Here is a 12,541-nt window from a genome sequence, read left to right as displayed (position 1 = left end):
CTGTATTTTAAGTGTTTAGATTTAGGAAACAAGCAACCCCAGTAGTGCAACCTTTTTAATGCCGTTGGCGGGGCAACCGTTTGCGAACAGGTTCTCACGTTTCAGACGACGAGATTCGTCAGGCCGAGGAGAAGTTCGCGGAGAGCCTTCATCTGGCGCAGATGGGCATGTTCAATTTGCTGGAGAACGATGTAAGTCGTCGTCGTTAAGCATATCTGCGGACCAAGATTTTCACATCGTTCTTTTGCAGATCGAACAAGTCGCTCAATTGGCAACCTTTAGCGAGGCTCTTCTCGAATACCATCAACAGTGTACTGAGATACTTAAAGGGTTGACGGAGACGCTTTTCGAAAAGTACGTTTGCAATGCAAATCACGATACAGAATTCCACGACATAGAAGTATATTCTTAATGTATGATTTTTTTTCTTTTTGACTTTATGACGCAAGCTAGGATTTTCTTGAATAACAGCATTTTACATCAGTGCATTTTTTAATAAATAGATAAGAAAATTTCTTATGCGCAAAAGAAGTCTTAATGTAACTTTATCCATCAATGTATTTGAATGTATAACTATTCGTACACAATATTGTCTAAAAGAATTTTTAGACAATATTGTGTACGAATGAATTTTACCAATTCCTTAGGAAAGATGAGGTGATGAACCGACCAAAGCTGGAATTTGTGCCGAAGACATTGGCGGATTTGCATGTGGAAGGTGGATTGTCGGACCACATGAACGGTGGGAACTTCTCCCTTCACGGTAAAACACATTTCACAAATACTCCACACACGGCGCGATGACACTCGGGTGGTCTGGCTGTGTCTAACTGTTCCTTATTCTCTCTTTTTCTCTGTCATGCCAACGTTTACGTGTCCTTACGTGGTTCCATATTAACCGATATACATATTGCATCTGTCTCTTATATCCCTCCCCCTTCGGCGAAACTACCCAATGTTAAATTTTTTCTATGCTTTGTTCTCACGCACAAACTTATTACCCGCGCCTATCAAAACTAATCGGTTATTTAATTTTACGATTTATTTAATTTTATCTCCTGAAATTTTATCTCGTCTTTTTTCCTGGCGATATGAATAAAACGTTATATTCTCATAATCTTTTATGGATTGGATATTTAAATCGATGAAAATTTTAATTGAACAGTTAATTTAATGTGAGCTAATGTAAATAAAAAAAGGAGGAATAATTTAATTTTTTCCACACTTATTAATATTTCCATTTATTACTATATATCAAAATGAATATTGCGAATTAAGGGAATTAAGATATAGATTGAATTTTCTTACTTATTTTTTAAAATTAATTTAGACATATGACATAAATCGAAAAGATTTATTTAAAGATTATTTAATGGGAGAATATGGGAGAATATATTGATGATTAATCTTATCATAAAGTGAATATCCGTGTACTGATATATTTATCATACTGTCAATTAGATGTCGACGTATTAAACTTGGTCCTTTAAGGATCGATGTCCGTGATTATGCGTGGAATACACACACATACACACACACACACACACACATGTGCGCGCGCACTTCCGTTACACTGTCACATTATCACACTATTCTTCCTTTGATTGTGCTATGTGTATAATGTGGCATACCTGTCTGTCCTTCTGACACGATGTAGGGGCAAGTCGAGCCGGCTCTCCGATTCAACGCTCGCAGCTCGAGCTATTTCCGGCCGGAAACCCGCCACAATCTACCAATGGTAAACTTTGCATGGGGGTTTCCTTTTCTCTTTCTCTCTCTCTATTTGGCAAACAAATGAACCTTTCTCTGAGTTGCTCGAGGGCGGTTGTATCAACTGTTGCGTTATTAACGGTGGTTAACGCCGCTCATAATTACCTAAAGTTTCTCGCTCTCTATCTGATAACAATGTTCTGGGAACACGATATCAGTTATCAGAATCAATAATCAAGATTGTTGGTGCAACTGTAATCCAATGTCTCCTTCATTTTTCTTTCAACGAAATTACCCACCGCTTTCTCATATAACGATGCCGATGATCAATCACTATGCATGTTTGTTAGATAGTGCCTTGCCACCCTGTGCCGTAGTAAAGAATTATGCTGAATAATTTTTAAGTAAGAAAAAAAAACTACAACAAGAAGGAAAGCAGCGATTATAAATTAAATTCTTACGTAATATAATTTATTATGTCAATAAAAATAATTATTTCAATAAATTCTTATAAATATGTAATAATTCATATTTTGATGCAAAAGGGATGCAATCAAAACTTACAGAATCATAGCATTTTAATTTGCATTTTTGCACAAAAAAAATATGAGAATGTAATTTCTTATTATATAATATAATTTATTAATATTAGAAATGAAAGTAAACTTTGAAAGATTATATCTTTTCTTAAGGCATCTTTTCTTAAGGCAAAACAATATATTAATTGCACTTAAAAAATGTAGATAAATTGTATCCTTCTTGCTGCAAAGGCTTCAATTAGCTCACGCAGCTTTGAGCTAAGTATTGATTTTACTCGAAGAGTTTACTTTTACTTTCTCGAGCATTCTAATGTAAATGTATTTTTGATTTTTGCATTTAGAAAGAAATCGCGACATCGCGCACTGCTGTCATTGCACGATGTTTTTTGCGCAACCACCGGGTCGCCGATTGTTAAGTGTTGTAGTTTGAACGCATCGCGATACACACGACGCGCAGTTTCTGTCAGATTAGCCCAGCGCTTTCGGTAGTTTTAGCACACTCGTGCCGACTATTTTCAGCTTCACCCTTGCCCTCACCGAGCAAATCGCCCGCGAGGACGCCGATAACACAGCCGAGAACGCCGTGCTGCACAGCCCTATACGACTTCGAACCTGAAAATCCCGGTGAACTTGGATTCAAGGTAAAATCGCGATATTATTCGCCGAGTGCTCAAGCAACGTCCATGTTTTTTTTAAGGAAAGACATCTAGAAGATGTTTAAAAGATGTGCGATATCTTTCAAGATATCAATTTTTCAAATGATTTTGAAAAAAATATCCATTTCGGACACAATTTGATTTACTTCAAGTTGATTTCATAAACATGTGTAAATTTGATTCACACTTTTCGATTGAATTTTCTTCATTCTTGTTCTAAACGTATTTTTAGATTTCTTTCCTGGATTCTTATTGTCTTTTTCGGAGACGAATAATTAACGCTTGCTTGCATTAACGATCGCGTATTTTCTTTGCAGGAAAACGACACGATCACCTTGACTCAGAAAATCGACGAGAATTGGTTCGAGGGCAGCCTGGACGGCCGCACTGGTTACTTCCCTGTGACTTACGTGCAGGTCGTAGTGCCATTACCCTAAGAGGACGCCGCGCATCTCGAAACCAAAGACCCTGCATATTCGTTCACTAGCGTCTACCACTACAGGATTATTCTGCTCTCCAGCTAGCCTAAAACCTAGACAACCCCTCGACAAAAACTTATCTACTATATCTATCTCGATCTTGTCTAACTTACGTTGCGGTTTCAAACTTGTGTCCAAGACGCGATACACGAATTTCTCTAGCATTTTTTCCTCACACCCCTTACACAGAGAGACCCCTTTCCGCAGATCCCGAGAATAGCCTCTATTACGCATGTTAATGTACATATATAATGTTATAGTGTATTTTATCGACGTAAGGACCTTCGCGCGCGCAGACACATAAACACACATAAACATAAATGCGTAACCAGAAAAATGTGCATAGATACATTATAGACGTATTATATTCCTATATACAAATTACACAACAAATACATACACAGATGCAAATAATCTATATTAAAACACACACACACACACACATATGAAAACTTATATAGACACACAGAACATTTATCTACAATAGCAGTTCACTGTCAAGGGCGGCTCTCTCTTCATCTTCTTTTCTACATTATCTATCTTCCGCCTCGTTGAGATGCTTTCGAAATATTTTCACAGAGTGCACAAAAGAAAAAGATCAAGCGTAATGTGAATCGATTATAGCGGGGCGTCATTTTCATCGATAATTCATTGAGATAATTTCATTGAGATTTAATTAATTTCATTCCGAAATTCTCTCGTTCCGATAATGAGCTAAGACTCGGCATACACGTTTCTATTGCACATTATGAATTTCGGATCAGGTGAGATTACTCCAGTGAATTGAATTTTCCGCTAAGACGGATAAAAATTTCAAACTTAGCATTGCTCCATTGATGTTAATTCTAAAATTTTTTCTTTCTGTTTATATTATAAATACAATTTGAAAAAAAATAGTTGAAAGTGCTAAATTAGAATTAGAAAATTTAATCAAACAATGTCGTTAGTCTAAGAAGATAGTTTATACTTTTCATGTAAAAAAACAACATTAAATGGATTATCCAAAATATCAGCGATTTTTTAAACTGAATTTTTAATTATTACATTTCTAATGTAATTATTACATTTTTAATCACTACATAATTGAGCGGCTGGAGCAATCTTACTTCGGAATTTATTTGTTTTCTTTCATGTAACATAAAGGATTTTAAAATCTATTAAAAATCGCGTAAATTTCTTCATAAATCTCATTTATCGTACAATCAAATGCATGATTTTCCTCTCATGAGAATTCAATTAATCAATTCGCGGCACATATTTTGCGTTTGGTCCGCGCGGCGCAACAAACTCGTTACTCGTATAATATATTCGTAATGATAATGTTATAGCGATTCGTTTTCATTCCTTCAGTCGATCCATCGTTCCTTCGACTATTCACCGTTCCTTCTTTGTCTTCTCTTGTCTCCATTTTCTTTCGTTCTTTTTTAATTGCTAGACGATACTAGCTAGAAGTTAGGATTTACTTTAAGCGAACCTCGAAATGTGGCGGCGAATCTCTTCCACGAAGTCATTATCGATTTATCTGTGTGATTATTGTAAATAATTCCTGGCATTGTGTGTGTGATTGTTGTTTTCGATAATATTTCTGATAATTTTTTCATTATCGAGAAACTTTCGGATCGATGCTGATGATGATAAAGCAAAACTTAATGGAAAATCTATTTATTGTAAAGTATATATAAAAGTCAATTATCCTTTATATTCACACACGTGATTATATTACTACTAGTTTTTATTTGCTCTATATAATTATTTTAAAATAATTTCAGAAAAAATATTGGCGATCGAGATATTTAGCTATATGTGTGAAATAAAAAAATTATTTCTAACGCTAATAAAACTATCAACATGGTTTTGGAACCCTGCAAAATTTGTCTTTTTAAACAGGTAATATAATTTTTAATTAATATTTATAACTTCTTTTATCGAATCTTATTTTACTGAATTTTCAGCACATCCGAAATTTTTCCTCACCATATTTTTTGCGTCATCAAGTTCTGTTTGCTAGCGTGATATTTGTTTCAAAGGAATTTTCAATTTCTTTCCAGAATGTAAATATATTTGTAATTTTTTTATGTGTACACTTCAAAAATAATAGATACAATAATTTTAATTAGTATTATTATTCTCTAGCATATAATAGTACAAGAGATTGTGAAACAATAGCCTTCGCGTTTCATTCAGAATGTATATATTTATACACACACATTAAGTATACTTTATGTACGTATGCCCGACACAATTCGCAGCATCCTGATATCAGTTATCCTTCCCGCTTTTTGACTTTGTATGAGAGTTCAACCGCCAGAACAATGAAAGTAATTAAGGAACTTGGTTATTTGTTGCCACGTGGATTTTAGGTAAAATCTTCGAGCGATATCTGCTAAGCATAATATATAATGACACTAGAATATATTACTTACACATATACATACTGTCGATAGGAGAGGGCGACGGCAAACACGACGACGTTTTATTATCTCATTGCTCGTGTATCTATCTTATTTTCATTATTATCAATTGTAATCGCGTCACAAATTTGCGCGCGTTTTTGATTATGTACATTAAATTCAAAGTAATTATACTAAATCGAAAGAGATTTCCGAAAGGTGACTCTGCGACATCCTCCGAATTGAATGTGTCATTTAATAGGAATCATATATGCATGTTAATAAGATAAATATATAAAAAAGATATAGGATAGTCTAATTTCCAGTAAAATTTTTAGCTTTTCGCTTATTCGAATAATTTTTGCCGTTCATTCAATTATTTTCAGCGCGACAATATAGAGATTTTCTAAATAGATTGTAGAGGTAAATAGTTTTTAAACAATGTAGAGGAATTTACGTATACGTAGAATGTATTGTGCGGCATAAAGAAAAACGAACGGCTTGAAGTAGCGTTAATTATTCTTAATTATTCATTCCGTTGGAATTAACAAAATATTTACAAGAGTATTCAAATAGCGTATTAAATGTACTAGAAATACACTCAAATCGGAGAATGTTCTTTGCCCAAGCGTCGTAATAGAGACACGTACGATTATAATTAATCGTTTTCGATTATTATATCGATTAATATATCATCGACGTTATCATCACTTTGCTGCTATCACCGTCGCCAGTTAAGTCTTTACTTGAGAAAGACGACGAGTAAAAACGGAGAAACAGGCCGTGTAGAAGGCGGAGAAAAAGCCCCGTACGCGAGTCTCACTTACACTATAATCGCTGTGAGATAAAACGAAGCTCCTTTCGGAACTCGAGGTGTTATCGATGTTGTGCAATATTAAGAGTTTAACAACACGATGTTTAGCCGGTGGGAACGGGGGGAGAAATCGCTGGACCAGTGTTTCTCAAAACATCGTAAAGATGAAATGGGAACGGAGGGGCCAAACCGGAACGAAAGTGAGCAGGGGATATGTCAAATCGGTCTAATAATTAATTTTGCTGATCAATGCATATGAAGTGTAACATTTACAAGAGATTTGTATTAATCTTCGCTTTCTAGAAGGCACATCGAAGTCTCCTTCGTCACTTTCGTTCGACGCGAAGCGAAAAACTTGCATCAAGTGGAACATAAATGGGAATAATGATTTTTACTCTCGATTACTCGCGCAATTTCTCTAAGACCTCTTAATATTTTTTCACAAAAACATTAAATGTAAATGAATATATACAAGATTCAATCAATTATCACATCCTTATTATTCCAATTTTATACATATACAGACATAAATGAATTATATTGAGATAAATTCTTATTATATAATGATATAATAATATAAAACATAGATAATAATTGTTGAAATTAAAATTTTAATTAAGTATTCAGTAAATTTGTAATCCAAAAATTAATTTTTAATAGACTTTAATAATTAAAAATTAATTTTTGAACCATTTATAGATGATATAGATGTTTAATATATAAAATTAAAAAAAAAATATTCATTAAATTTGTAATGCGAGTAGTCGAGAATCAGAATCGACTTCTTACAACAACTCGATTGTGATGGGATCATGTTTTCTGTCTGTATAGTGGATGACCGGCGAAGCTTTGTCAATTAGAATGATAGCAATAAAATGCTAATTATCCTGCGTCGAGAGCAGGGGCGGGTAATGACTTTTCGGAGTTTTTCGAAGATGATAATTTCCAGGTCCCCAATGAGTGACCATCGAGGAGGGGTGTTGAAGAGAAGAATAAACGAATCTCCTATTCTCTACATTCTCTACAGGATGTCCCAAAACTACTGCCACCACCAAAAATACATAGATATTAGAAGTAGGATATTAATAATCTCTGCGAGAGAGACAGAGAGTCTAGCAATTTTCACACACGTACATACAAATTAATATTTAATATAATTTTAGTAAATATATAAAAAAGACAGATAATTTTAATAAAATGATTAGAGTCGGATAGCAAAACCGTATATATTTCGCTTAGTATGAAGTAGATCTTTTTAAACAGAACTTTAATTGGTGGACTAGTCTGTATAAATATCTTAAGTAGATTGTTGAGAGTGGCGGTATCTCTGCGACACCTTGTATGGCTTCAAAAATTCGACAAACATCTTCGAAATCGCTTAATAGCTGCGAGGAGTCTGAGTTTTAACTATTCTCGGTGTCCATACAAATCCGCCCCTGATCGAGAGTTCTCGTCGATCGGCATAACGAGAAAGTAAAATTTGAGAAACACTGCGCTGGAAGAAGAGAAAAAGAGAAGATATATAAAGACAGCGAGATTGGCGCGATCGCGAGAGAGAGAATGAACTTAATGATTAATATTAAATCGGTATCTTATTCTATAAATGTTGGCTATTGTTAAATGTTGAATATTGTTCGGCGGTAAGCTCACGTGTTTTTGCCCGAGAAAAACGCGTGTTTATCGCTTGTCATATTTTTATTTTTACAATTTGAAATAATTTCGAAATTAATTTTTTGATCGTTTAATATTTTTAATCATTAGACAATTTTTATAGACACTTTATAAACGATATAGGAAAAGAGCTCCAAAGCTCAAAAGCTATCCTTGTAACACAAAATACCTTGTAACAATTGATTTAATAATTTAAAGTTTAAAAATTAGTAATTCAATTTCAACAAATAATGAGTGAATAATAATAATACTTTAGCTGGATAATTTTTAATATAAAACTACGTGTTTCTCGGGCGAGCGCGATGAGTTCTTCGCGTTCTAATTGTAATCTAACTATTTGGGGATCGAGCGGACGTATGCCGGATCTATCGACCCCGTAAAAGAAAAAACAAATCACTGAGCATCCTTGGTCACGGAGAAAATAGTTTTCCCTCTTTCCTCACCTTCCCTCTTTGAACTCCCTCGCATTATCTCTCTTCTCCTTTATTCCTCCCTTCCTTCCTTCCTTCCTTTCTTGCATTTGCCTCTGAATACGAACATCTCTGTTTCTGTACACGATGTGCGCGGGGTATCGCGACGAATCTCGTGTTTTTCGGAATGTGTCGGACCTACTTATATTTTGTAAGCGCCAGAAAATCCGGGATATGCGGGAGACACGGGATGTCGTTGAGCCGGAATTAAAAATTTAGTGTCCTCTCGATGATCCTCTTCTCCTCCGATGCACCATCCCGTAAGCACCCCTCCCCCGCCCCGTCCCAAGCCGTTGATCCCCGTTTTGACGGAGCGCAAAGGGGGCGACCAATGGATGCAACGCAGTGATACTTTCAGACAATACATTACGATTAATTACACTTGTATTGGTAATAAATTAATCTACTACGATTACATTAAACTCGATTAAAGAGAAATATATGATATATATATATATATTCAATTTCGATCAATGCTAAATGATTATTATAATACTAATTGAGAAATAAAGTGTGCTCTATGTCACAATATGGGTTTTATTCCGAATAGATTTTATCTTTCAATCCATGTTTATCTTCGCGGAGAATGAAATGGGAATGTCAATTATCAACTTTTTATATTCTTTTCTATCTTCTTTTTTTATATATTAGATATTGCTTATTTAAAATGGCCGACTTATATGTAATATAAAATATTTTAATAGTTGTATTACTTATTTAATTTTATTTATAAAGAAACTGACAAGCTCTATAAAATTTAATTTCATGTAAATGCAATTAATCGGAAATCTTATTCTTTAGTCACATCAATATATATAACTATTTTTACAATACTGAGACAATATTTCATTTTATATCTTAATATATTATTTCGATCGTTACACATATAGAAATGTAATAGCGAGCGCAAAGAGATAAAAAACAAGAAAAAAAAAAGATTAGGGCGCGCTCAGCGCTCAGATCATTTGCAGAGTTAACCAACCCCGTGACATGATTTACCGAGAAAGAGGGGATGAGGGGGGACAGGGTGTACGCACAGCAGGGTACGGGTACACCGCATCCATAATGCATATGTGTCTTCCCTTCTGTGGACATAATTGTATGCGATATTACCCGGGGGAGCGCGACTCTCTTCTCGACGGCCGCGGTAACAAGGCATACCATCATCATTCCGGGGGTTGGATCTACCCTATCGTAAAGAGCCACCCTTCTCGCCACGAGTAGCCACGTGGTATCGTAGGAATCCGCGAGAGCGAGCCCGGGTCACGGTCGATCTCCTTTTCTCTTCAACGGGGGTGGGTGGTCATCCTGACAGCGAACGCGCGAAATATCGCCTTTTGATGCCCAATTACAGAGGCGTCGCTTCTTTATACGTTTCTTCTTCACAGCCGAGCCATCGCTAAGCTCGCCGCGGTAACCAGGAAGCTTAAATCGACGTCCCTCGGGAGATCAGAGCGATTTTATCCGAGACGTTGAGATTGCGTTCTCTCAACGGGAAGAAATGGGATTGTGTTAGAAAATAGAAAAGAAAATTTTTAGTAGATTTTTTTAGAAATTTAAAGAATATTAAAGCAGCATGCTGATATAATTGATAAGATTTCTTGATAGTTTGTGAAGAATCGTAGCTTGTAAAAGATTTTATATCAAGATTCACGCAAGATCTCACTTGACGAAAAAATAGTTAAGAAGATCGTTCAATCCTCGACTACAGCGCAAAGTTGCAATTTCCAATCTAGCTGCTTTTTTTCTCCAAGCGAGCGAGGGTGATGCCGGACATAATTTTAGCAGGGGGTGAGACGAGAACAGGTCGAGTTACTTTCCGCGGGGCGCACAATGCGAGCGGCTCGGCCGCTTTCTTGAAATAGACTGGTGGGGCTGTTTTTATTAACGTATGAGAGAGGGGACACGTAAGCGGCTTACTTCCTGCAATTAAAATGTTTCTTTAAATACCCGCCGCCCCGACGTCTCCATTGTGGACGATTGGAGCACGTATTTAAATCGCGGCTCGTTATACGCGACCTTTGCGAGATGGAAGCGCACGTAAGTGCCGTGAAAGCAATCGATTCGCGATGCTATCGGCGATTTTTCTCTCGCATTTTAATTTACGTTCTTTTTTCGGACGTTATTTTGCTTCAATTTCGAGAACAGGGGGTTGATTTCTAATTGTACGATAAAATATATTTAAATAAATTGTATAGAGAAATAAAAATCAAAGTATATAATAAAATTATAAGAATGGAAAGATGTGTATATGCAATTTTTAATTGTTTTACTGGAACAGTCATATTTTTTATTTTCATTTTTCAATTTAATTTTACTTACCGCTGTTCATTAAAGATGCCTTATTTTTTATTCTCGCTCCCTTTCGGTGCTTTCTTTCTTGCCAAGCAATTTTTCCGCAATCATGAGAACGCTTACATGCGCGCAGAAAAGATCTCTCGTTTCCTTACAAATTCTGCTAGTTACGGAGTTGGCTCCGCGAAACGGAACCGATTTCGACAAGACGCGCGGACGGATATCCCCGGTATCGTCGAGACGTGACGTACTTACGGGAGAAAAAATCGGCGCAACGAGAAGAATCTGTTCCGCTCCTCGTATTTGCAGATTCCTCCCGGGAGGCGACCTCCTCGCGAGGCTACATTCGCGAAGCCAATTTGCCGGAACATTAGACGCAGACGATGTTTCTGCGACGGGCATCCATTATTGACATTCTCTTTCCATGATCCGATATTATCAGTACCGATATTTTATAAAATTGGCATAGAAACTCTGAGTGTAACATTTGTCTCTCTTCTCTTTGTTTTTAGAGAAAAATTTCTTACTTTTATATCATAATTAATGTAAAATAAATAAAGAAATTGAAGAATGAGTGAAATTGATACAATATCTTGTAATTCAAAGCTCTATTATAATTATTTTTTTTTAAGCTTTAATTTAATTTATGTTTGTTAAATTATAAAAATTAAGAAAAGAGATAATAAAATTGAGATAAAAAATAAAAAGAAATGTCTCAACTGATAATAAATATTACTTCATAATCCTCTTTCGATATTTATATCGAATAAATTAATGAATAAATCTTAGAAAATTTTAGATTAACATAATTTCCCTTTTACGGAAAAACAATATGATGCTTTCCATAAGTGCTTAATATTCTAATGAAATTACATTTGCAAATCGAGTATATAATTCTGTCAATCGTGCATTGAAGCAGTCATTTTGTGCTTGCGACAGTGATATTTTCGAGAGCGATGCGTAAAAAAGTACCATGTGTGGTCGAGATCCGAAATTCTGCTGACGACCGTTCGGGGACCGCAACAGGGCTGTATCAGTTAAGGGTTTTTGCTCACTGGAGCGTCCTTACGTACCACGGAAGCGAGAGGGCTCCCCAAGGATTTTGCACGGAGCGGGATATAAGAGACGAAGATTACGCCGTGTATCTCCTATACAATGCACAACGCAGCCGTTTCTCCAGTAATTGAAAAAGATTTGTTTCCTCGGAGACGTTTCTCGATTGTCGCGCTGATGTATTGATGCAGCAGTTGCGCGATTTGCGTCGCCAAAGTTTCGTGAAAGTGGATAAAGCAAACGAAACTTTGATAAAATTACTGCTTTAAGATGAACCAGGCTGAGAGAGATAAAATTTGCTCTTTTTTTCTCCGATATTATTATCATAAATACTTAGCGATATATTATTATTATAATTATTTATTTTTACTAAGGAGAGTATAATTCTTAACTAAAGGAAAATTTCGTGAAATATAATATTACATAGCAAGATTACATCTGTTACGTAACATTACAGACTCTCA

The 12,541-nt window shown here is 35.6% G+C and overlaps 1 protein-coding gene across 11 annotated transcripts in view; it reads left to right on the top strand.

The window, feature by feature from the left end:
• Endoa (SH3 domain containing GRB2 like, endophilin-A) overlaps nt 1-9,258 on the top strand; it is a 33,667-nt gene extending 24,409 nt beyond the window's left edge. For 3 of the 11 annotated variants that reach the window (XM_083077808.1, XM_083077773.1, XM_083077787.1), the window contains 6 exons: nt 106-191; nt 251-354; nt 648-763; nt 1,658-1,738; nt 2,769-2,890; nt 3,223-9,258. In XM_083077808.1, coding sequence (XP_082933934.1) covers nt 106-191; nt 251-354; nt 648-763; nt 1,658-1,738; nt 2,769-2,890; nt 3,223-3,342 — 629 coding nt within the window. In that variant the 3' untranslated portion in view covers nt 3,343-9,258. Of the gene's footprint in view, nt 1-90; nt 192-250; nt 355-647; nt 764-1,657; nt 1,739-2,590; nt 2,891-3,222 lie in introns of those variants that run through there. The other 8 variants (XM_083077838.1, XM_083077823.1, XR_014434926.1 and 5 more) reach the window with 7 other exon arrangements.
• The last annotated feature ends 3,283 nt before the right edge of the window (nt 9,259-12,541 follow it).

This window comes from Camponotus vicinus, unplaced genomic scaffold (assembly GCF_025532165.1).
Source record: "Camponotus vicinus isolate PSW18456_S1 unplaced genomic scaffold, iyCamVici1.0 SCAF_1, whole genome shotgun sequence".
Lineage (NCBI taxonomy): Eukaryota > Metazoa > Arthropoda > Insecta > Hymenoptera > Formicidae > Camponotus > Camponotus vicinus.
This window is presented reverse-complemented; position numbering and strand designations above follow the sequence as displayed.